The sequence below is a fragment of the Haliaeetus leucocephalus genome, unplaced genomic scaffold (assembly GCF_000737465.1).
Source record: "Haliaeetus leucocephalus isolate CR32 unplaced genomic scaffold, Haliaeetus_leucocephalus-4.0 Scaffold306, whole genome shotgun sequence".
Classification (NCBI taxonomy): Eukaryota; Metazoa; Chordata; class Aves; order Accipitriformes; family Accipitridae; genus Haliaeetus; species Haliaeetus leucocephalus.
Genome location: NW_010972742.1, coordinates 4,633,715 through 4,659,095, shown reverse-complemented (window position 1 = coordinate 4,659,095; position 25,381 = coordinate 4,633,715). Strand labels below are relative to the sequence as shown.

At 46.1% G+C, this 25,381-nt stretch overlaps 1 protein-coding gene across 3 annotated transcripts in view; it reads left to right on the top strand.

Moving 5' to 3' along the window:
- Positions 1 to 25,381, top strand: part of PRRC2B (proline-rich coiled-coil 2B) — a 60,797-nt gene that overhangs the window by 11,432 nt on the left and 23,984 nt on the right. For all 3 annotated transcript variants that reach the window (XM_010570890.1, XM_010570889.1, XM_010570888.1), the window contains exons 4-15: positions 14,714 to 14,881; positions 15,872 to 16,049; positions 16,269 to 16,371; positions 17,381 to 17,453; positions 20,292 to 20,435; positions 21,096 to 21,337; positions 21,739 to 21,860; positions 22,318 to 22,460; positions 23,033 to 23,123; positions 23,549 to 23,741; positions 24,129 to 24,444; positions 25,088 to 25,278. In XM_010570890.1, the coding sequence (XP_010569192.1) occupies positions 14,767 to 14,881; positions 15,872 to 16,049; positions 16,269 to 16,371; positions 17,381 to 17,453; positions 20,292 to 20,435; positions 21,096 to 21,337; positions 21,739 to 21,860; positions 22,318 to 22,460; positions 23,033 to 23,123; positions 23,549 to 23,741; positions 24,129 to 24,444; positions 25,088 to 25,278 (1,911 nt within the window). In that variant the 5' untranslated portion in view covers positions 14,714 to 14,766. The remainder of the gene's footprint in view (positions 1 to 14,713; positions 14,882 to 15,871; positions 16,050 to 16,268; positions 16,372 to 17,380; positions 17,454 to 20,291; positions 20,436 to 21,095; positions 21,338 to 21,738; positions 21,861 to 22,317; positions 22,461 to 23,032; positions 23,124 to 23,548; positions 23,742 to 24,128; positions 24,445 to 25,087; positions 25,279 to 25,381) is intronic.

Genomic DNA, 25,381 nt, shown 5'->3' with positions numbered 1-25,381 from the left:
CCCACACACACAAACACTCCGCCGCCGCCCCGCTCCCCGGAGGGGTGCAGCAGGGGTTGGGGGCGAGGGAAAGCGAGGGTTGGGGAGAGGGGGGAGCTCCCCGCTGCAAAGGCAGGTTGTTTTTCTTCATCGTCTGGAGTGTGACACAAAGATATTTTTGTCGCGCCGTGTGTGTGTGTCTCAGCAAAACAAGGGGGGGGTGTGCGTGCGTGTGTGTGTGTGTGCATCCAGAAGGCTCGGTCGGTTTGTTGTTGTGCGGGAGCCTACAAAAGGGTGGCTGAGGCCGAAAGCTGAAATGCGGCTTGGGGCGGGGGGTGTGCGGGGCAGCTGCTGAGCGTGGGGGAGCAAGGATGGAGTTTGTGCGCTTTGGTGCTGGGCGAGCTTGTTAGGTAGGTTTGAAAAGATGTTGGGGTTTTTTTTGTTTGTTTGTTTGTTTAGGAAGCTGTTTTTCATCTCTCTGTGTGAGCAGATGTGCTGCAAGCTGGGGAAACCCTAATGCGGGTCCTGGGACACGTGTGCTGTGCATCTTCACCAGGGGGGTGGTTTGTTTAGTAGTGTTGGTTGTGAACTAAGAAGGCTTTTTTCCTTAAGGTGGTTGCGAACAACCGCTTGATGCCCAAAGTCAAAGCTGTCGCAAGGGGTTTGAATGAGCTGGGAGTTGTGGGTTTTGTTAGGAAAGTTGTTTTGTTTTGTTTCTGTCTTCTGAACATGCAAAGGGTGAGATACTCAGAAGAGTATCCCACCCTTTATCAGATGTTTGTGTATTGACGTTACTGGTGTTGGGGGTGATAACATATAATGAACATAGATGTTTAGTACTTTAGTAATTTTGTTTCTTTCTAGGTACAGGTACTAAGTGTAAGCACATTGTAGTGTCTACATCATCTGCTGTAGTCTGCTTAGGGGGAAGGCATCCCGCCACTTCCAGGACTGAATCAAGGTTTATAGTGGAAGTTTTGTTTGTGTTAAGCCTTGTCTTGAAGATGCACGTGGGGCCTCCACTGGCATAGGTTCTTTCATGATGTATAATAGCTGGTCCCTGCCTTGGAGAGCCCAAGTTTGGAGAATCAGCTCCTGATGAGTAGATCTCTCGGATACAAACTGCATTTTCCATGTTCAGTTGGCACTGGGGTAGTTAAACCCCAGTGTCCTAAAAGCTGGTGTTCTGGGCCAGGGACTGGGAAGTAAAGTCACCTGGAAGAGGTGGGGAGGAGGAAGGCTGAGACCATATTCTGAAACTGGAATTTAAAGAGGGGATGGAAAGTGATGGTTTCGGAATGATTTCTGTCTGAAAAGTTGAAGTAGCTCCCTGCATTTTTCACTCCAAATGAAGTATTGTAAATGGGCTTGGGTTTTCTTAGGAGCACATCTGGGGTCCCCGAGAACTTCGTGGGTTCATCATGGGCAATGCTGCTTCTTTCAGGACTGTGGCCTAAGAGGTTCTTCCTAGTTAGCAGAGTCTATTTTTGGGGTATGATAAACAAGACATTTCCCATATGACCTCTTTGAAATGGTCTACTATTTTTCATGTTAAAAAGTTCAGATTAAAAATCATGCTGAGACAAATCACACATACTGTTTGAGATTGCTGTGTTTGTTTTTTTGTTGGTGTGTGGTTTTTTTTTTTTAATTACATGTTTTCTCAAGCCAGTATGAGTACATCTGCTGTTAGCTGTATTTTGGTTTTGTGCTTAATTTGATATGTACATTGAATATAACTTGGTTCCTTTTTTTTATTTGTTGGTCGGGTTTGCTTTCTGCATGGCTTGAGTAGGCTAGATGTCACACATTTTAGGATGCTTTCAGCAGTCTTCACTGGTAAAATATATTTCTACATGACTTGAGCAGATACCTTTCCTTTAAAAAAAACCCCAAATAATAAATAAACCACAAGTTTTATATAGGTTTCTGAAGTTGTCATTATATAGTGCCTTGGTGCCTTGTTTTTTCTAAATTTGTAAAACCCAATAAAAATTCTCCAGTGCATTTTTTGATGAACCGTGGGCTTTTTTTTTTTTCAGTGTGTGCCTGAGAGCTTAAAAGTGAAACTCAGCCAACTGGCTGAAGCTGGAAAAGTAAGTAAATAGTCCATACAAATGCTGGAAAGGAGATGCAGGGTTTAAAAGTATTTTAGTTTTATTAAATATGACTAATGCTCCTAAAGAATTTTTATTAAAATGATTTAACTTTATAGTGACATTTTAATAAAGCCTTTTATTAAAGCTTTGTGTAAAACCTAACTTCAAAGGCTAATTTACTTGAACAACCTCCTTCTAAAAGTAAGGGTGGCATTAGAGTCCGTATTTGTCTTAATGCCTGACGCAGCATGCCGTGGTATCTGACTGTGTGATGGTATAAGGACAAACAATCCTCAGTCCTCGTGTGTGTGGCACTGATGCTTTTGCATAGGACCCAGTTCCTGCACTGCATCTTGCTTGTCCTGCAGGGTATCGCATCTGAGGTGCAGCTGACAAAAATCAGGACCATGGTTTAGGCATGTCTGGTAGTCCCTCCAGTTTGCCTGAGCTGTACAGTACAGAGCCTGTTAGATTACCCATTACAGAACTACCTGCCTATTTAAGATTCAAAAGTGTTGGTTGCTCAAGGCCTTCATTGTCGTTACCTGAGTAATTGAAAGTATTTAAGGGCGAGCCAGGCTAACTTTAAGTGCTGCTGCATTGAAAATAATAGTAAGCCGTTTTATTTTTCTTTCATGATGATAGTCTGCACAAAGCAATTTTGCTATAGTGGCATTTCCACTTGTAATTGTGTATTTTCTTGTTACAGGAATAGAAGCAATATGAACAGGAGAAACTTACTGAATACAGGATGATAACTTTAGGGGAGGGAGGGAGAGGGTTCATTCCAAGGGCTGGGCCTCTTTGGTCATCCCTGCTTCTCTTTACTAGATTCCTCATTTATTCTGTGACTTGGCAATGGGCATGTTGTCTCAGTATTAGGCCTTGCTCTTCAGCTAATCATGCCTTGTAAGTGGGTTTTGTTTTCCATGTGGCACTTAGTGGTTCTCCTAACAGGTCGATAATTTCACAGCTCCTTATCACTAGTTTGTCATTTGGAACAGAAGAAATACAACTGTGAGTCTGTGGGGTATCAGACAATGAGGTGAAAGCACAGTGAACAGGTAAAGGCTGGGGAGGTACAGCTCTTTCCTTTGCAGAACATCTTCTAACTGCTGAAATTAAGTTACTTTGTTATGAAAGTCCTGGCAGCATGCTCCTGGAAAGCACCTTCTGAAGGGGGTTTTGCAGATACATGGAAAACCCATCTGGTTTGGTTACAGAGTTGTTCTTTCACACAGGAGGAGAAAATGGGGCTAAAGCAGGAGATTGTATTATAATGTTAAGCCTCACTGAAGTGCAGCTTGGGCTTGTTTTCAGTTAGTAACTTGTACTGGTATTCAGGATGTCCTCTGTGTGCACGTGTGCTTCCTGTGCAGAATTAACTGAGAAGTTGGAGCTTATGAGCCCATTATTTCGGAGCAAAGCTGTTTGGATGTGTATAGCTGTAAATCCTGATCTCTTTTTTTGGTCTGGGAGCATTGGGACCATAATTGAAGTGGACTGGAGGCTAGTCTAGTAGCCCAGGGTTGTTCTGTATTTACCTGTGACATTGGTTGGTTGTGAAGCTGCTTGACTCACAGTGCTGTGGGGTCTGTGAGGACAGAAGGTGTTTTTGAGGTGTTAAAAGGTGTATGTGCAGTTTTGCAGGGGGTTGTTGTGCTTACGACAGTGTCTGTATTTTGCTTCTGAACACTTAAATTTTCAGGAAAGTGCTGGTAAACTGGAAGGGGCAAGAGAGCTCGCTGTTACGTCTTTAAGAGACTAGGGTATTGATTTGTACAGATGGGTGAAAACAATCATACCTTGAGTGAAAGGGAAGAGGTAATGTCCAGATTTGAAACATGCAAAAGTGAAAGAGGAGGTGAAGGTGAGCCAGGCTTAAGTGCAAAGAAATACAGGAAAAATGCCAGGAAGAAAGCAAGGACTTGCTAACAGCACCCTAGGGTCTGGCCAAGAGGACAACTCTGTTGGACTGTAGTACTTCAAATGTCCACAGGGCTTCAATTAGCTGTTGGGACCATCATCAACAGCCCTTGGATTTCAGGTGAATAGCACTTAAGAGGAGTAAACTGTATAGTATTTGCAGAGTTAGCACCCTGATGGAAGAGATTTGCTGGAGGAATCCTTCCTGGGTAGCCGTTGAGACATCTTGGACAGGAGCTGTAGTGATGGTGCTGCAAGGAGTGAACAGAGGCAGGGTTGAAGAGCTTGCATTGGGACTTTGCCTCCCCCAGGCACTTCTTGTGTGGGAATATAGTGAATTTTTTGGAAGAGTTCTGCTGTGGGGTAGGTTCTTCAGCTATTCCTACCTGTATGTGGGCTGGGAGCCCGTACAAAAGCCTTGAGTGCTCTTGTTCAGAGTATGGAGTGGGCTGTGAAGCAGGCAGGGGAGTAGGGACATGCTCAAGAAATGCTGCTTCATGGCTGGAATAGTATCAAGTATGGTTTTATCTTGTTTCTGAAATAACCAAAGAATCAAGCTCCCACCTAGCAATTGAAACTTCACGAACCGTCATTTAGGAGCGGACTCACGAGATCCGAGTGTTATTACGGTGTTAGTGTTCTGCATCTGACCAAAATGTTGCCTTTAGTGATACCTGTGATCTTGTTGCAGTGAAAGCAGTGTATGGGGTGGTTCATTTAGGAGGTGTTTGCAGTGTTCCCCATCCCAGCACGCAGACCTGCTCCTTCAGAACTCCTCTGGAGCAGGGCTTCATTCTGCTGCCAGCCCCACAGCGTTAGGAAGGCAGGGTGATTCAGAGGGGTGGTTTCCAGCCCCAGAAAGTGGGAGATGAAGGGTCTATTTCTTGTTCTGCCAGTCAGCATAGCTGCAGAGTTCTGCGGTGTCATTTTCCTATCCGGAAAGTAGAAGTGGTGACGCTTACACACCTTGTCAGTTATGCACTGCAAATATCTATGTACATTAAAGCATCGGTGAAATATTTTCACTTCCTGTCTGGTTCAGCGTAGTCCAGATGTCCTGTACATAGTCTGAGTTGCTTAGCTCTCCAGGAAACCTAAAGCTACCTAAAGCTCCTTTCTTCGGAGTACGGAATCACACTGCATGTAGCGTGGTTTTTTGCCAGTTTGTACCTGTGTCCTTTTCCCATCAGATTCTTGTTAGCTTCCTTGGCATTCATTTGTAGTGCAAATGGCTCCTATGAATAGGCTTCCTGTAAGAAGAATTGCTGTGCAATGCTGCATTGCCCTAGTGTTGTTAAAATGGGGGAACCTGGAGGAATACTTCCTTGGAAGCTTCAGCATCTGCAGTGTTTATGAACTGCAGGCTTGTCTGAACTGCTTGTAATCTTATTAATGGTTTGAACCGGCTGCATCAGTCTTGATGGCTGTGGGAAATCAGAGAACTCTGATAGAGAAAGATCTATTCAGCTCTTGCCAGGGCAGCTTTGTACCCTGCAGTGTGTGTGTTGGTGCTGGCCTGTCTGGCTGTAAAGGTGCCTGCCAGAGGAGCTCCCATCAGCACCTTGGGGAGGAACAGGACTTGAGGGATCTGCTCAGCAGGGGTGTACAGGAACTTCTCTGTTGTTTGTGCGGTGAGAGATTGGCATTTACTGCCTGCTGATTGATATCGTTGGGTTTCATCTCTAGTCTTTCTCTTCATAAAGATAACCATTTATGCATAACCTGAGTGGGAGCTGAGGCCCTGAAGTCAGCAGACAGCCTGAGAGTGTGGAGAGGTGTTACCAAAGCCCACATCTGGTAGAGAGGCTCGTCGGCACAAGGTAAACGCCCACCTCCCCGTTCCAGTGTGATCCTTCCTGAGACTGCAGAGGAAACAGAGCTGCTTACTCAACAGCTGATGGCATTTGTGTGGAAAGAGCTGTATCTGTTCCTGAAAACAGAACTTTTAACCCTAAAGACTGCCAGCTTGCTCTGATTTCATCTCTTGGAGCTGTGACACCTCTGATTTCCTCTCTGCTTGTTGCTATAAAACCTATGTTCGCTGCTGAGAGATGGAACAAGTTGCTGAGCTTGGCACCAAGTGAAGGATTTGTGAAATGTTTGTGACTTGACTGGAAGAATTGCTCTGGTTGCTCCTCAGAATGCATCTGTTCTCTGGCAGCAGTGGATCACAGTCCTTCCACTTGTCTTTGCCCTGGCTGCGTAGGGCTCTCCAAGGTGAGCTATGTCTCAAGATTCGCAGGTTTACATTTGGGCTCTGGAGCTGGCAGCACAGGTGTTTCACCTATGCTACTCTTGCTGTATCTCACTTGGGTTATATGGATATCATTGCTGTGATGATTTTTCAAAGTCTGTGTGGCAGAAGTGTTGGGACTAAGGGAATTTCACAACCTTAAAATGCAGTGGTGTTCAATTTAGTTGTTGGTGATGGAAGAGTCTTTGCCTTGAGCTGTCAGTCCTAAGACCCGGTACAGTGGCCTGAGAACACTTGGTTCTTGTGTGGGTGCCTCCTGCCTTCGTGGGCTCCTCTGGAGCAGTGGGCAGGATTTGGTCCTCTTTCTGTGCCAGCGAGCAGTCTCTTCCACTGGAAGAGGTTGTTCTAGACATGACGAGTGCTGTTGCAATGCATTCACTCCTTGTTTGGCTCTCTACGACCTGCTCCTTTGATCAAGAGCTGCATTTTCTTTGAGGGTCTTGGCAGTGCAGGTTTGGGTGGCTGGGGCAGAAGCCTGAGCTCTGGGACTTATAACACTGCCTACAGTGTTCCTTGAGCAAACTGTTTCTCTACCTTGGATACAGAGCCTGTAAAATAGGATTGATAGTACCAGCCCTGCTATCCATCAGGAGATCCCTACCAGCTACTTGCAGCCTGTTATTGTTGCTCAGATACCTAAATGCCCAGTTTACCTTACAGTTCAGCTGAATGTTGCCAGGAGCTTTCTGAACAGGTTTTGCCAACAGATCATTATGCCAGGGATTTGTTTTGGTTTTGAATTGAAATTGCTTGCTCGTGATCAGCCTCCTTGCTTTGGCGTTGAGGGAACAGGATGTTGTATCTGTGTATTCTCCCTGGACATTCAGATCTCAGAGGAATGCAAGCAGGGCAGCGTGGAAGGCAGAATCTCTTTGGAGGCTGTAGGTAGTGTGCTTCAGCTCTGGGCCTTGGTTGTGGAGGAGCCAGAGCACAAGTACAACTGTAAGGGTAAAGATTTGCACTTGAATATGAACAGTTCTTTGTGCAGGCAGCTCATGGGGACCACTAGGTCACTTCCCTTTCCTCTTGTACTAGAGTGATTGGGGTCTGAATTTGTTGAGGCCACAGGTAGTTCTTGCTGAATTGAGCTGCTCTGTCCTCTGTGGGTTTTGCCTCTGAAACGTGAAACAGCAAAGAAATATGCTCCTTTATTTCTGTTGTCTCTTGCTGTGGAAGTGCCTACAGGAGGTCATGGCTTCTGAGCCTCGTGAGGTTCCTAGATAGGTGCATCAGAGTCAATTCATGCTGGGTCTTGTCTCATTTAACACCTTTATGGCCTGGACGAGAGGGCAACAAGTGTGATGTTGGTAGTTGGTGCTTCCAGGTTGCTCCACATGAGATACCTTGCTGCTTCCCTGCAGTAATCGGCTCTTGATTCTGAGGGGTATGAAAGCCCTGCAGCACTTCCTCTTGGGTTAGAGATACAGTTATTCCTTCCTGACAAGCTGATGCCAATGGGTCAGTTCCTTCTTTATGGCATGATGGGGCAGATGGGCAGAAAACTGGCTCTGTTTCTCTGGAGGGCTGTTGTAGTGTGTTGGCTTTGTGTGGCACGGTTTTGGTAGCAGGGGTGGCTTCTGTGAGAAGCTGCTAGAAGCTTCCCCCGTGTCCGACAGAGCCAATGCCAGCTGACTCCAAGATGGACCCACTGCTGGCCAAGGCCAAGCCAATCAGCAACAGCGGTAGCGCCTCTGGGATAACATATTTAAGAAGGGAAAAAAGTTGCTGAGAACAGAAACTGCAGCTGGAGAGAGGAGTGAGAACATGTAAGAGAAACAACCCTGCAGACACCAAGGTCAGTGAAGAAGGAGGGGGAGGAGGTGCTCTAGGCACCAGAGCAGAGATTCCCCCGCAGCCTGTGGGGAAGACCATGGTGAGGCAGGCTGTTCCCCTGCAGCCTATGGAGGACCCCACGTTGGAGCAGGTGGATGCCTGAAGGAGGCTGTGACCCCACGGGAAGCCGATGCTGGAGGAGGCTCCTGGCAGGACCTGTGGACCCATGGAGGGAGGAGCCCATGGCAGAGCAAGTTTGCTGGCAGGACTTGTGACCCCGTGGGGGACCCACGCTGGAGCAGTGTACTCCTGAAGGACTGCGTGCTGTGGAAGGGACCCGCACTGGAGCAGTTCATGAAGAACTGCAGCCTGTGGGAAGGACCCACGTTGCAGAAGTTCATGGAGAACTGTCTCTAGTGGGAGGGACCCCACATTGGAGCAGGGGAAGAGTGAGGAGTCCTCCCACTGAGGAGGAAGGAGGCAGTGTGTGATGAACTGACCGCAACCCCCATTCCCTGTCCCCCTGTGCTGCTGTGGTGGGGGGTAGGTAGAGAATTTGGGAGTGAAGCTGTGCCTGGGAAGAAGGGGGGGGGGGGGGGAAGGTGTTTTAAGATTTGGTTTTATTTCTCACTACCCTACTCTGGTTTGGTTGGTAGTAAATTAAGTTAATTTTTCCCAAGTTGAATCTGCTTTGCCTGTGATGGTAGTTAGTGAGTGATCTGTCCCTGTCCTTACCTCGACTTGTGAGCCTTTCGTTATATTTTCTCTCCACTGTCTAGTTGAGGAGGGGGAGTTACAGAGCAGCTTTGGTGGGCACCTGGCACCCAGCCAGGGTCAACCCACCACATGTAGACAGACACTCCTTTCAAGGAAGGAGTTAACTGGACACCTTGGGTTTTCTGCTGCTTGGAAAGGAGGGGGAGTTTTGTGAGCACAGGATCTTGCAAGTACTTTCTGTGGGCTGTGAACCAGCTTTCTGATTGGATTTTTTTTGCTCTGTGCCATAGTCTTGCATCCTCAGGATGAAGCATTTCTTATCTTTGTCTGCATCCTCAATTACTGGAGGTCAGGGCTCCTTTCCAGGGTGTGGCATTGTCTGTCCAGCCCTTACAGAAAGAACCACAGAATTTGTTAATGTGTTTGTGTAAATACAATTGAGGTCTTCTCCAGACTCCAGTCTGCTTTATCGGTTTTACAGTAAGTTACAAATCCACGCTTTTGGCTGCCTTTGCCTGCCTGCCTTCCCAGCATTGGGAAAGCTGTTTAGCAGAGAAGAGAGGCTTCTGTATTTTACAGGCCAAACCTGAGATCAGAAAGATCTGTTTTCTCTAGAACTGTGCAGTGATTCAGTAACAGTAGTTGTGATTCCCAACCTGTTGGTATGTTTATAAGAGGGGGCAGCAGGTGAGCTTGGTGAAGACAGAGCTGAGAAAATGAGGTCAGGTCATCTTACAGGACGAGGCCTTTATGTGCCCCCCTGTTGTCATGTTTTATCTTTGCCTGTAGAGCTCCTCTCCACAGAGTTGATGGTAGATATGCTGTCCAGAAGACACTGTCTCTCCTCCTCACCTTCTTGCTGCATGTCTCAAATCCAGGGTGGCTTGGCTTAGAGAGGCCTGATGATGGGGCTGGCCAGTGGGCAAGTCTTCTGGCAGACAGCCTCCAACAGTGTTACTTGGCTAACAGCATACCTCTGCAATAAATCATGGGAGATGTGATCCTGGTCTCCCATTCCCTGTCTTTACAGGGAGACAAGGTTCATGGGAGATGCAGGGAGAAGCTGGAATTGTGCAGAATTAAAAGAACTGGTACTGCCAAATAGACCTATTCAGCTAAGCAAGAAGGGTCCCTCCTTATGAATCAGGAGCTGTCTTTGCTATGGGGTGTCTACCTTTTTTCTGCACTGCAGACTGCTAAGTTGCTTCTCCCTGTTTAGCAGGATTTGGTGCCACATTCAGGGTCTCGGCAGGCCCTTTTTCAGGTGTACCAACAAATCTTGGCAGCTCCCTCTGGAAACAAGGCAACAGAACAACAGCAAGCATTTTCTTGTGGCCTAGACTCTTGCTACAGCCTCTGCCTGCTGCACAGCTCTTCTGCATTGATCCTGTTGACTTTGTACTTGGATGCTGATATTCTCGTATTGCTCCCCTCCTTACTAAGCAGTCTCTCCTAGGAACCAAATGCTCATCTGGTCCCTTCCCTGCTAGGCTGATGATCCCTGCCTGGGCCAAACAGGGCTTCTACAGGATGTAAGTGCATCTGGCACCAAGTCCCTAGGACAGCTGGTCACAGTTTCACCAAAGCTCTTCCAAGGGCAGCCAGTGGTGTCTTTCATCGCTGAGGCAGGTGGCGACTGTTTCACAAATAGGTGATTCTGTAGTGCGACATGTTCCAGGAGACCAGTAGTGGTGTCTCCCTGTTGACAGATAAATGTTTAGCAATGAGAAGTGCCAGCAAAATTGACCACGTGTATTTAAAAAAAAGTGAACATCACTAATCTTCTGTAAAACTATACTATGTTTTTTAAAAGGTTTCACATTATCAGTAACATTAGAAACCACAATAGATCTCAGTTTAACATCAGCACCAAACATGTCTCTTTTTTGAAAGTACAGTTCAGCTTTTGCAACCTGTGAGTTTCTGAACAATTTGTATAAAATTTCAGGTCAAAAATCTTCCTGCTTCTGGAGAAAAGCCTTTTCACTGTTAATCTCCATCCTGTTGCTTTGTTTTGTGTTTGTGACTGCTGCTGTGAAGTGAGCAAGGAGTGAAGGTCTGCAGTGGTCTCGGGTCCTTTGCCCGAGTGATTGTGCTCAGTGTAGAGCTCAGTGGTGTGCGAGTATCTGAAGTGATTCCTTCTAGTGTGTGTGTGTTACCTTTCATAAATCTGTTTGCCCTGCTCAATTAAGGCTGGCTAACTTCCAGGTATTCAAGTTCCATTGAAGTCTTGTGAATAAAACACCGGCAGCCCAGCCTCCTTCGTACACAGATTTACAAAGAGCTTTGCAGACAATCCCGTTTGTCAGGAGTCTCTCCCTTTGGCTGTGTTTTCAGCTTGGGGGTTTCCAGTTGTTACTAGTGACAGTAACTCAAGGTTTTCACATGGCTTTTTTTGCAGGACAGGCTCCCTGTGCTTGTTAGATCCCTGCTGTAGCTCCAAGACTTGCATGCCCTGGCACTTAAAATGTCACTGCTGCTCTCTGGATTAGAACATACCCCTTTAAAAGGCAGTTAGACAGGGTCAACACCAAAACATCAAATCCAGGGAAACATGATGTGGACATGAAGACTCCTGGGTAGCGGAGCGCTCTGCCCAGGACCTGATTCTTGTGCAGTTATTTGTACCTTGGGATCTCAAATGTAACTGGTCATATTGCAGTATTTTCTGATTCCTCTGAGACACTCAATATTTTGTACTTTGGTGCTGTCCCTGGATATTACAGGAGGTGTTGCTAGTCCTGTGAACTAGAAGAGCTAAGCTCCATGCTAAAACCGATAGCAAACCTTCCCCCAGAGACTGCTATAAACCCAGAGAGAAACCTTGTAGAAATGCTGGTGATGGGTTTTTGATTTCTCTGTAACAGAGAGTAATGCTTTCTTCAGGGTCAGCTATCGGACATGGTAACCCAGAGCACAGGCTAGAGGCTTTGCTGAGGTTTTCAGTTTTCAGCATCGGCATGTGCCTTCTGGTTCTAGCTCTGCTAATAATAAGCATGCAGGCTGGCAGTTCAATTCTTAATGAACTTGATTTTTATCAGAAATGGCTTTCCTCTGCAAGACTGGAAGGCCTTGATGATCCCTGCCTGGATTCCCTGCTTGACTGTGTGGTGGGAAAATCGTCCAGTGTCATGACAGCCTTGGGAGTCCCTGTGGCCTCTCTGAAGTGCTGTGGGTGACCTGGGTGCCGAGTGATCCCTCTGGCCAGTAACACCCGTGGACTGGTTCAGATCTGCAGCTGGCTGCTGTCAGGAGGGACAGGCAGCAGGGTCCTGCCTACGGGATGGCTCCGAGGGGCCTCAGTGCTGCTGCAGCCTCTTTGCACAGTGACTGTATGGAAAGTGCCTCACCTCTCCATGGACTTGTTTTCCCCTTTGGAGTGCACACATAACATACAAACAAAGCTGTGTTTCACGTTTTCAGCTTCAAAGTGTTGAAGGAGTTCAAAGAATATTTCATTTATCCAGACAGCAGTTGTGGCTGTCCCAGAAAGTTTGACAAGGGGCTTTATCCCGATGTGTCCCCAGCTCCCCTGCTCTGAAGTGGTTGTTTATTCCTCCTGCATCCTTTTAATGATACAAGATGTAATCAAGAGGCAGCTGAGACCCAGTTACATAACTGGTTGTCAGGGTTTCTCTTTGGCAGCGTTACCCTGCATGCTGTTTGCATGCTGACTTTAAGGAACTTGGGGATTTTCTGTTAACCGGCTAACTCCTGAACCTGATGTGGTAGTTCTTTTTTTCTCTCTCTAATGCCTACTAATTGTGTTTGGTTTGAGCTTTCTAAACCTCAGAGTGGATTTTATTGCTTGGGATTGCGTGAGGTTGGTACAGGATTCACGTCGTCTGGATAGACCCCGAGCCAGGCTCCCTCTCAAGGCTCAATACACCTGTAAGAGCAGGTGGCTGTGCTCTTGCCAGCGTAGCTGAGGGCTGGCGTGCAGCACCCTCTGCTCTTCCCTCTGGTCCGAGGCTCCCCACAACTCTGTCAGTTCAAACAGGCCATTGTTCTCAGTCCAGCTTCTACTTTCCTGCCAAGTCTGTGCTAATCAGTGTTTTTTTTTTCTCCATTTCTCTTTTATGTGTGTCCTACTAATAAAAATACAGTGGAAATGGGCAAGCGAGGGAGGAGCTATTGTTTTCTTTGATGCATGGTGACGATCTGAGCAAAGATTGAACCAGACTGGAGCCCAAGATCTGTTTGCTACTCTGCGGGAAAAGGTGCCTCAAGAGCGTGGGCCAGCCCTGTTGCCTCCACAGGCCTTTGTGCTGCAGCCCTGTGTGGTGGTCCAGCAAAGGTGGCTGTGATGGCCTTCTTGTGGATCTCGGTGTTTTTCCTGAGCATCCTGTGGATGCTGTTACTGAGTGACAGAAAATTATTTTCTTCCTCTATCCCAGACCACGCTGCTTGCTGCCTAGCACACAGAGTCCACAGCTTCTTGCTCCTGGCAGGCCTGATTTAAATCCTGCAATGGAAGAATGAACGCTGCATGGTGCCAGGTTTATTGGTCAGGAACTTGCCCCCTGGCAGCAGCCTTTAGATGGGCTTTACTCAGCTAGTTGCAGATCACGGTACAGTCTCAAACTGGCTGTATCCAACATGTTTGTGGTCTGTGCTTTATTTTGTACATAATGCGTGATGGACTAATCCTCTTAACTGGAAATCATGTTTGATAAGGAGTTGCTGGTGGAAGTTGTAGCCTCTGGTCAGATACAGTTTCTTTCAGAAAGAGTGATTTCTGACTGCGTTTGAAACATGCTTTCAGCTGGATGAGTTTCAGAAAGGGTGAAGGGTGGGAAGGTCCAATATATATAGCATTTTGTTGCTCCCACACAGAGTTACAACCCTAAGATGGGACCTAGCAGATGGTATAATAAAACTGCCAGCAGTTTTAGGCTTGAAGTGGAGGCTTTACAACCAGAAATCTAGAAATCTAAATTACATGTGAAAAGGTTAGATTGAGCTCCTAGATTTGAGAAAATTTAGAACAGAGAATTATGCTTGAAAAAATGAAAGAAAGGTCCATTGAAACTAAGCAAAGTTTCTTTTCTGACATCCAAGTTGACCTACAGTGTGTGCATTCCCCATGTTTCAGCTTTGTCCTAGGCTCCAAGAGCCAAAAAGTGAAAGTGAAGAGACTGTTTGCATGAAGGGTGTTAATCACAGATGTTGTGCCAGCAAAGGTTAGAGTGAAAAATTAACAAACCACATCCATTGTGAAAAGTACATTTATAGCTAAAAATGGTGTTGAAGGTGCCAGCAACAGAGAAATGTAATCTTTTTTTATAAAGTGTTTTCAGGATTTATTGTAGAACTGCTGAATTTTCAGGTTCAAGAGTCTGAACCTGTTTCATTTGAGCAGGTTTTTTTTGGACTCCTTAACTCTCTCTCATGGACAGCAGATGGGAAAAGGGAATTTGAAGAAATAACTCTGTTGCCTTCAGGTGATGCTTTCAAAGCATTAATTGCTGGTACGAGTCATTAACTGTGGCCAGTGTGGAACCATAATCTTAAACATTACGAACTCTGCTACCAGTGCTTCATTAGGAAACCCAATGATAAATTCTAGTGTGGTATAAGATAACAGTGCTTTTCTGTCATTTATGTTTAGGAATCCTTGTCCATAGCTGCTTATTGTTAGACTGGTTCTTTTAAAGCAAGGACTGTGTTGACAACCCTGTCTTGTGTTCTCGTACCTAAAGAAGCTCACCTCTTTCAGCACTGGAGTGGCAGAAAAAAAATCATGCTGTGAGAAGTGTGTTCCTGCAGTTCTTTTAATTCAGTTTATGAATCTTAAGTCCCACAAACTTCTTGTGACTAAGAGGAGGGGGTTAAAACCTTGTAACTTAGTGTGTCTGCTCGCTGAATATCTGCAGTTGTAGCAGTTGTGCATGTTTTACTTTTTACTTGTCTGTGGCTAAATAATCAGTTTGATGGCATTTCCCTGGTTCTCTTTCATTAAAAGGTAGATCGGGAGCGGCGCAGAGAAATTTCCTTACTAGATGACATTTCATCGCAATGTCCGATCGTTTGGGGCAAATAACCAAGGGAAAGGATGGGAAAAGCAAGTACTCGACTCTCAGCCTGTTTGATAAGTATAAAGGAAAGTCAATAGAAGCTATCAGAACTACAGGTAAGAAATGCCTTCAGAAAGCTCGTTTTTGGTGTCTCTCAAGAGTGTTGTTGCAGAGCTAGTTCAGGTTGTTGGCCCTGTGGGTAGGATGCCCAGTGGGAAGCAGCTGGGTTGCAGAGCTGTTTTTGCTGCTGTCTAAGCCTGTGCTTCATTAGGACTTCAAGGAAAATGTCTGTGTTTCTTTGTGCTGCTGTTATTGTAGAGACACAGAGGAATTATGGCAAAACAGATGGTGGACTGTTGGCCCTTTCGTTTAGCCTGTGTCCTTGCTGCAAAGTGGTCAGGTTGCAAACTTGAGTGAAAGTCTTACCCAGGCCTTAGGCTGTAACAAGACAGGGCAGTTAAGCTGACTGAAGTGCCTTAAATTGGTCAGACATTGTGTGAGGTGAGAGTTGAGGACTGAAGGCCTCTCGGAAGAACTTGAGTTAGTTTTGCAGTGGAGATGTGACCAAAAGTAGATGGTGGGGTCAAAAAAAATGGAAACTTTGCCTGGACTGGCTCTGGATTCAGTGTGGGAGTAGAAAACCAAAGAAAATAAAATACCATCTTAATAATTGTGATCTGGTGGGTGGAGCTGGAAAATCTAGACCTCGGGACTCCTGGGTTAGATTACCCGTCTGTCTGCTAAGAGGTGGACTTGGATGGCCATTTCCCCAAGCTGTGAAAGGGCGATGCTGCTGCTTCTTGGTGAAATGAAAGAGGAGTATCTGCACAGGTAGCTAAAAGACTCTGTGGGCATTTTCTGTTAGGGAGAATTATTTCTCTCTCCCTCCTGACTGTTGTAGGAGGCTACCTGTTAAAAAGCTGCTACAGCAGATGGCTGCTACACAGTGGTCATGTGGGAAATGTCCTGTATGTTGACATAGCAGCAGTGGTGCTGCTTGTCATACAGTTCTGTTGGGACTGCACTCAGCTACAGTATGCTAATTAAGGTTAGTTATCTAGCAGGATATAGCCCTCTATGACCTACCATTGTTCCTTTCTCACTAGTTATTCCTAGACATGGCTTACAGAGTCTTGGGAAAGTTGCTGCTGCCCGGCGCATGCCACCTCCTGCAAACTTGCCTAGCTTGAAGTCTGAGAACAAAGGAAACGACCCCAACATCATTATAGTACCCAAGGACGGTACAGGATGGGCAAACAAGCAGGATCAGCCAGACCAAAAGAGGTAGGTAGAACTACTCTTCGCTAAGTTTTGTCAGGCAAGCAGCAGTAGTTGTGCACCGCTGTGCTGTGTGTTGGACCTTGTAGTGATCAGTTCTGTTGTCCATGCCAGTGTAGAGCCAATGTTAGCTTGATCTTTTAGCAACTGCTATATTGCCAGAGTTGTTTGTCTGTCTTATTGCCTGTGTTCCCCTCTGATCTCACCTCTGCTGTCTCTTTTCAGTTCCAGTGCGACAGCTGCACAGCTGCAGGAGTCGCTGCCGCAGCAGGGTTTGCAGAAATCTGTCTCCAATTTACAGAAGCCGACACAGTCAATCAGTCAGGAGGTAGGTGCAAGTGGTCTCTGTGACTGCCACCCTGCTTCCCCTGTCCCCAGACAGCTTAAGGGTTTTCCTTAATTGTCTGTGTTGCCTTGTACAAGTAAGAATCAGCAGACTGCAATTTACAGAACAGCTCCTGTATAATCAATTCTTGTAGAAGTGACTGTCTTGACTCCAAGTTACTGTGCCTAAGGAATGCTGTGCTGCAGTTAAAGTATAATTCTGTGCACATTACCTCTGTACCTTTCAAGTGTGTGCAGAAAGTGCTGCTTCAATCTAGAAAGAATGTCTGGAATGTGGTATGGCTGGTTAGCACTTCTAAACTATTTTACTTTGGGTCTAATTCAAGTGTCGCTTGGTGACAACAGATCCAGCTCTTGCTCCCAGCCTGATGAGACTTGATAAGAAGAGATCTGGTCATGTGGGAGAAGTAGCCAGTGTCAGGACCTGAAAAAGCTACTGGCAAGTAAGAAAGCTTCCCCAGAGAGTGCAGGGACCTGGCCCCTCTGTGCTACAGATCTCACACTTTTAGTTTAAAAAAAATTCCCAGCCCTTGAGGTTCAGGGAAATCAAGACAGGAGTTGTGTTTTGAAGAGGAGAGGAGTGGTTAATGCATGAGAAAGTAGGGTAGCCTTCAAGCTGAGGTGTAGCATGGAACAAATCTAGAAGTTTGAGGGACCTTTTGGAAAAATGCAACAGAACAAAGGGAAAGCTTGATTAGAGGGAGGAAAGCAAGAGGAATGGTTTGAGGAAATAGCTGGTGAAGATGAGCAGAGGAGAGATGAGAGGCAGGGCAGAGGAGAGTGTTTTTGCTGTAGCATCATAGTGCACTGGAGTGGGGAGCAACTAACTTTAGCCCCAACAAGAAGCTGGGGAGACCTGTGGTATCCAGTGACATCTGGGTGATTTAGAGGTCTGAACTGTAGCAGGTGCTAGCCAAGAAATGAGAAACGGTCATGGGACTTCACTGATCTGTGGGCGTTGGGGTTTTTTTTGTGTTCTGTTTTGTTTTCAGAGTACAAATTCAGTGCCAGGTGGACCAAAGTCATGGGCACAGCTGAATGGAAAGCCAGCAGGACAAGAAGGTGGTGAGTATGATAAACAGGAATGGAGCTGGGTATGTGCCTGCTTCTCCCAGACCAGCATGAGATGGGGTGTCCTCCGTTTCTTCCTGTCCTCCCTGTCTAGACTGGTGTGGAATGGGACACAGCTGTCTTGGTTACAGTGCTTTGAGGCCATATGAGTCTTGTTTTCAGTCTGTGTAGTGTTTTGGCTGGAGTGAGGCAACTGCATCTGTTCAGGTCTGCCAGTGCAGGAGAGAGCTTGAGCAGAATGTGCCCCATCACCATCTTGAACCAGAATGATTCATGCACTTGGGAAGCAGCAGGGAGTTCTGGGAGGTGAAAGTTTTGAAGGAGAAGGGAAACATTTGCCCCCCGCCTGTAAGTGTCTTCCGTCAGCCCAGAGCAGTGTGTAATAAAGGTGCAGAAAACAGACTGGAAGAAGGGAGGGATTGGTTTAGAAGAAAAGGACATTGGAGACTGGAAATGTAGGCATCTCCATGGCTAATAGCATCAGGAGCTTCACCTAATTAGGTGGTCAAAAGTGAGGCTGTAATGGTAATGCTCAGGGAGGCTGTACACAGCATCCATGGTCCAAGGGTATTAGTGTCAGTGAGTGGACGTGGCACTGAAGCTGTTGCAGGATGCACTTTTTACACCTTGGCTGAGGCCTTTCTATTAAGTCTCTCTGAGCAACTGTGTTGCTAATGGCTTCTGCTTGACTGAGGATCCTGAAGCAGTGTTAACATAAATTGGGAGTTTAGTTGTCTTCAGATGCCTCCATTTCCACACAGGAGGTGGTTTCCAGCTGCACTGAGTACTACCATTAAAACTATAGTGAGTATAATAGCTCAGTTCCACTGTTTTAATGTGAACAGACCTGGAACCATTCAGTTGTTGAGTGAAATTGCAGAGAGATTGGAAAGAACTGAGACAGCTGTAGATAGCAGAAGTGGAGGGGACAAGCTCATCCTAAATTAAATGACTCCCTTAACGAGAGGGTGCTTCTCAAAGGCTAAATGTTAGAGACTTGTGCTTGCCTGAGGTTGGTGGCCAGTGCAAAGACGGTGTCTTGTTTGGTTAATTGGTACTTTTTTTGAGACTGTTGCTGTGTGGACCTCCTGTACAGTCATTTTGAAATCTGATTGTCTAACAATGTTCTTAAAGATTTTTTGAAAACTCATTCTAGGTCACACTTATCAGTATAGAGTTCTCAACCCAAGAAAAGAGTTGCATATGTGGCTAAGAGCAGCTTAATTAGAAGGTAATTGAGTCACAGAAGCATCAGAAATCTGGCTGAAAGGACTTCTTAGGCCATCCCATCCTTGCACCTCTTCTCCAGTGGCATTGAACAATTGCTTTTCCTTCTAAGCTAATACAGCAGTTTCTAATATTATTGACAAAGAGGAAAGCCTTTTGCTCTTTGCTCTCTTTTAGGTATTACTGCTGTAAAACCTTTTTTGGAGGCTGTATCCTGAAGAAATGTAGTCTAATAAGTTAATTATGAACTGCTCCATGCCTCTGTCTTCTGTATAGGGGGCATTTGGAGGAAAAAAAAAGATGCACCAAACTTTTATCAGTGTGGTGCTGCCTAGGGTTAGAGTGCAAATTGTTAATGCCTGCACATTAACAGTCATTACATTTTGCAGCCTTACCTCGGGGGGGGGGGGGGGGGGGGGTAGAATTCTCTCCCCTGAAAGACACTTATGTGTTGTTAATATTCTCATTGTCATTCTAGTTTAGTAGAATAATGCAGTAGAAATCGGAACTCTCAGCACATCTCAGATATTTTGTGGTGTGTTTGAGAAATGTCCTTCTTGTGTATTCTCATCTGTCCAAAATATTTGAAGACGTTACGTGCAGCAGTTGCAGTGTCCTCCCTGGATATCTTCAGATGGGAGGTCTTGTGCAGTGTGCAAGTTCCATAAAGTGAAAATGACTTAAAGAAGCCAGTCCTTCTTGACTCTTTAGTGCAAGGAAGAATAAAGATAGGTGACACTCTTTTGTCAGGTCGTCAGTACTCATTGCTGATACTTCTAACATGGTAATTCTGAAATGCCCTTTTTGAAAAGAGCATTAGCCAAGTAACACCAAGAAACAGTTCTCAAAAAAAGCAATTTTTTTAATGTTTAGTAATGCAATAATGCTGACAATTTCTTTTTAGTCGGTGTTATCTTGCCAACAAATTTAAGAGATTTGCTGTGTTTTGCTTTCTTCCAGTCACTGGCAGATCTTCAGAATGGACAGAAAGCTGTCATTTTAGGGTGGCTGTTGACTCGGCGAGACAGTTTGTCAATGACTAGAAATGAACCTGGCCTGATCTGGCCGGTGATCTGCATCTTAAAAATGCTGCTGCAGGGAGGAGAGTGGGGTATAGCATATAGCACTTGGTCCTTATCTGTGGTCTTTCACTGAGTATATTGCCAGAAATCTTAACAATAGACTTCCCCAGTAGAGTGAGATCTGAGCAGAAAGAGTCTGAATAGAAATGTTGAATACTTGATAACAGGATATCATCTATAAGCAATCTTGCAGAATTTGTATCTCTGCTTCAGTCTGAATTTTGTACTTTACAAAAATAATTGGAAGCTGGGAGAGTTCACTCTGGCTTCGCTGAACGTGACAATTTAAATGAAGATCCCAAGTTAAGAGTGTGGGAGTACTGGGTGAGGACATGTGTTGTCGTGTTGGTGACAGTGTCTGAGAGTGTTTTTGGTGTGAGCTGAGGTGCTGGTACAGTAGTAATTTGGGTTTAAATATGCTGGAGGCCCAGATTCTCAGGAAACACATTTCCAGGCTGATCTCGTAAGGGAATTGAAAGAGTGGAAAGATCTTCTCTAAGTCCCACACTTATTTGTCTGACAGGTTCAAGGGCCTCAAGCCGACTGTTATCCTTCTCTCCCGAGGAATTTCCGACGCTGAAAGCAGCTGGCGAGCAGGACAAGGTTGGCAAAGAAAAGGGCGCCTTAGATCCGTCGTATGGGCCAGGACCAAGCCTCCGCCCCCAGAGTAAGTGACTGATTGTGTCTTTGTGCCTTACCCCAGCTCATAACCCCATAGACTGTGTTTTGGGCAGGGGCATGCCAGTTCACAGTCGTATCAGATATTCCATCCTTACGTTTCCTTTTATCTTTTTATGAGCTCACATGCGTCAAGCTGCTTAGCAGATGACCACGGATTTACATGTAGTGCTCATGTTCACTGGCTGAGTTCTGTGGTCCAGACAGCCAAGTATGGACTGTTATCTACTACATTGTTTAATAAAAATTGCTGTGAGATGTTGCAAAGCAGGCCCCTTCCCCCTGGGCTAGGGGATTCACAAGTGAAATGATTGGGTGGTGTGATGTGGCTTCCCTTCGAGTGTTTGTGCATGATCTAATTGGCCTTAATTCTGCAGGGTAAGGGCTGTGGAGATGGGGAGCAGAGTTGGTTGGAATTTAGGCTTATTGACAAATAAGGGCACCACTGGTGCAGCAATTACTTAGTAACGGCTGGTGCTGCTAGTCTCTTAGGAAAATAAGCGCATTTGGAAATTTTCCTTGGTCCCTGATGTTTTTCTACATGCTTGGTGTAATTAGGGCTTGACCAGAGTATTTGAGTTTCGAGACTTTCTGGCAGAGTGACTGTCTGCAGTTACAAATGTTAACATAATTATTACCTCCTTTCCAGATGTCACCAGTTGGAGGGAGGGCGGTGGGAGGAACATAACCTCTGCCACATCTCTGACCGCCTCCCCTGCTGAGCTGGGCAGCAAGACCTCTAGCACTGGAGACGGAGCCCCCTCCTCAGTGAGTGCCAGCGATCCGAAGGAGCCGTCTCTCCGCCCAGCTCAGCCTGTCCGCAAAGGGGCTTCACAGTTCATGGGAAATGTCTACCAACCACCTACGTACCATGACATGCTACCTGCTTTTGTAAGTTGCCCTCTCCCCACAGCTGTGTAATGTCCTTACTACTTATAACGTGTGTGTGGGTCGAAGTCAGCTGAGATATCTGTTTTCTGGACCCTCTTTTGGTATCCAGGGCTTGCTCAGGGATCCTTCTCTTGGTCTATTTTTAGTTTCCCCTGTTGTGCATTTACCCTTTCATGCTTGAATAGTGTAGCACAGCCTTTGCTCAGCCCAAAGAAAAGTTGCTGCTTTCCCTCGAGCTGGAGAGGATAACCATTAGCATGTGGCCTGTTAGGCAGCCAGATGTGAAATTTTTGTTTTCCCTTTGTACGGATGCAGCTACCATGCTCATGTTGTAACCTAATCTGGGTAAGCCTTCCTGTGGCAAGGAGAGAAAAACACTATTCTGCTTTGCCTTGTTCCAGATGTGTCCACAACAGCCATCTGAGACCCCTGCATCGCTGGACCGAGGGTCTTTCCCCCTTCCTCAGCTTCGCCTTGAGCCCCGGGTACCTTTCAGACAATACCAGATGAATGACCAGGATGGGTAAGGCTGCCATGACTGTCCCACTTGAGAGGCAGGTTTGGGCATGTCATGAACCTTAAACTATGCAAGAATTTGGGCCAAGGATCCCTAGTTGCGTGGGTGAAGCTGCAGGCAGCCACAGAGGGAACCTGATTTTTACCCAAAGAAGCAGTGCTTTGCTCTGGCTACAGCAGTATCTGAAATGTTAAAGGACTGTAAGGACTGTGCATCTGAAGAGCAGGTGGATGTGAGAAGTAGTTGTATGTGATCCTGGACTGGAAGGGTTGCAGCTCTGGTCTGTAAGCCCTAGGAAGTGGGTACCAGGTAGACAAGGGAAAGAAGCTTCGTTGGACAGGGAGAGAAACTTGGAGCCGTTGTATATAAGTGTATGGTAGAAAAGGACTGATTCACTGTTACAAACTCAGCTCTACGTTCTTTTCTTTACTGTTTCTAACCGTTTCTTTGCATTTCCCTGTAGAAAAGAGAACAGGCTCAGCCTGTCTCGCCCAACACGTCCAGTTCGGCAGCAAGTAGAGAGAGCACCTCGGCCCACCATTATCAATGCAGAGAACCTAAAGGGGCTGGATGAACTAGACACTGATGCGGATGATGGATGGGCAGGTAAAGTGCTTCCATTCTCTAGCTTCAGACAACAGCTTAGGAGGTGAAGCAAAATAGTTACTCCTCCCTGAAGCATGAAATAACCAGGATATTCTGGTGGCTCTGTTTCACTGCCACGGAAGGAAGAAGGGGAAGCAAAGAGTGGTCTGCGTAGTTGTGAAATTGCTGTTGGTGTAAATGATGACACAATGGATCCTTCTGATCCTTCCATCACACTGTACTCAAGGAACTGGATCTGAAGACTCCTAAAAGCTGAAAACACCAAACAGCAGGATAGCAGTCTGTGCTATCCTGCAGCAGGATAGCGCAGGGAGTGGCTGTCTCCTCATTTGCAGCCCCCATTCCCAGACTGCTTGCTGCTCCTCTCCTGGGACCAGCCCAGCTGTTCAGCAGTGTGGGTCCACACTACTCGCATCATTTCCAGTATCTGTGGTGGGCATTTGGCTTTCCAAGTAGTTTATGCCAAGCCTGTGCATTCTCTGGTTTAGTGCCTGAGAGGGCATAAGCTTTATGAGGGCAAGGGACCTGTTTCTTTCCTCTCACATATCCCTTCTTCAATCCTGCCTTCATAGGCATTCATGATGAAGTGGATTACTCTGAGAAACTAAAGTTTAGTGAAGATGAGGAAGAAGAAGAAACTCTTAAAGATGGACGACAGAAGTGGTAAGAAGTGGCTGTATTTGCACCTACAGTTGTTTCAGTAAAAGTAAACAATACCAGGATCTTTTTAAAACTTGTTCTAAATGTTGAGGCTTGATCCCCCTGATTCATACTATGATTTTTGTTGATTCTACTGGCCATTGTTTGAGTGAGCTTCAAGGGTGTGCTTAGGTCTTGAAGGCGAGTGCCAGGATGCCAAGCTTTTTTTTTTTTTTTCTCTAGTCCCCTTTCTGTGTCTCACCTTTTTCCTGCTAGTGGTTTGAATCCTTATGTACCATAGGAGGAAAAGTGCAGTACTTGTTCTGGTGGTTTTTTGTTTTTTTGATCTTTCCTTTCTGTTACAGTCAGTTGCCTTTGCCACTTGATAGGACTGCAAGTGCTTTTTGAGGCAAGTAGCAAATGTAATAGCAAAGCTGTTTACATGACAGGAACAGCTGGGATCCCAGAAGGCAACGACAGTTGTCCCTGAGCTCTGCAGACAGTGCAGATGTCAAACACACCTTGGAGGAAGGAAAGAATTGGGGCGACTCAGTTGGCTTGTCCCGGTCAGTCCGGAAAGTGCAGGATTCACAGCAGCCGCCGAGGAAGCTGAATGGCTGGAGCTCTGCATCTGAATACCAGGTAGGTTGAACTCATGCAAGTGGACTTGCGGTGCTGGATGCGATGCATCGCTGTCCTTAAGAGGCCAGTTTGACATTTTATTGAAAGCAGGATGCTGATGAATTTCTCAATTCTTTGTTTATATCCAGCTGGACAGAAATCCATCTGCATAGCACTCCCACTAGAGAAAAGAAATTGAAGCTGGTCCAGAGCAGTCGGGTTGTCAGACAGTGAGAAAATGGAGATACTGAACCAGATAGCAATAACTTCCCACCAAAAAGGAGACTTGTGTACATGAGGATATAGGGGAGGGAGTCAGGAGGGGATTTTTCTCAGCGTGGGATGCAAAGCTCAAGATACAGGAGATGTTTGGGCCATGCTTAATGAGGAATGTTTTTCCTTTGGCAGAAGCCCACACTGGGAAGTATCCTCAGACAGCAGTCCCTCGAGGATAAAGAAGAAAAGGTGCCACTGAGACAGAAGTTTGTGCACTCTGAGATCTCAGAGGCTGTCGAGAGAGCCAGGAGGCGACGGGAGGAGGAGGAGCGGCGAGCCAGGGAGGAGCGTCTGGCAGCCTGTGCTGCAAAGCTGAAACAACTTGATCAGAAATGCAAACTGGCTCAGAAGAATGGGGAGACCCAGAAACACACTGAGAATGAAGACCTGCGACCCCCAAGCACAGAGAAAAATGCTGTGCAAGAGAATGGTCATGCTTTCTGTAGAGGTAAAGAAACCTTGCTTGCCTCACCTTGTAAAAACTGCTTTTTTGCTATTGTGCCAATCTCTTACCTGAAGTGTGGGGGAGTTCCTGGGAGGGAGTGTTCAGAGGGTACTTCAGGTGCACTTGAGAGATCAGCTGCTTCACGTACTCTGCAGAGTATTTTGCATTGGTGATGAAGGTTCATTAAAAAAGAAAAAAAAACCAAACTATTAACAAGTGCAAACTTCTTTGGTTGCCTTTATGCTCAGTCAGCTGTGCTAGCAGAGACCTTGTTGAAATGGGCCTCTTGATCTTCTCATGATTGGATGTTGATACTAAGAAAATGCTCATGGGCCACGGATCGGAAAATCAGTTATCAGTAAGTGCTGGCAGGTTTAAGGAGTAACAGGGCAAATGGACTTCTTCCCCCAGTGCTTAAACAGAAGGCTGATCTTGGAATTTATCACTAAAACGAGATGGAAAAAGCCCTCTAGAGCTGTCAAGGCAAATCAGGGAGATTGTGTGTAACATGCTATATATGATTGTTATAAAGTTCAACCACCTAATGCAGTCAGGACATGGCCACACGTGTATGTTGTGGTGTGGTGGTGCACGCACAAATCCTGTCATGAGCAGGGCTTATCAAGGCTTATTTTCTCCTCTGCAGCAACCCCTGAGTTTCACACACAGGATGTCTCTGTTGGCTACCTGGAAGAGGAGACTCCAGCTCCAGCAGCAGCAGCCCAAAGCAGCAGTGAGGAGGAGCTCAGAGAAGTTCCCTCCCCAGCACTGGAATTCAACAAATACCAGAAATCTCTTCCCCCACGATTCCAGAGGCAGCAGCAGCAACAGCAGCAGGTAATAGGTGTGACACTCCCACCCCTCTTCCTTTGGACCCCCACAAAACCATTGTGTTTGCTTGGCAGTACTTTAGATCACAGATGTATCCTGACTGACATGG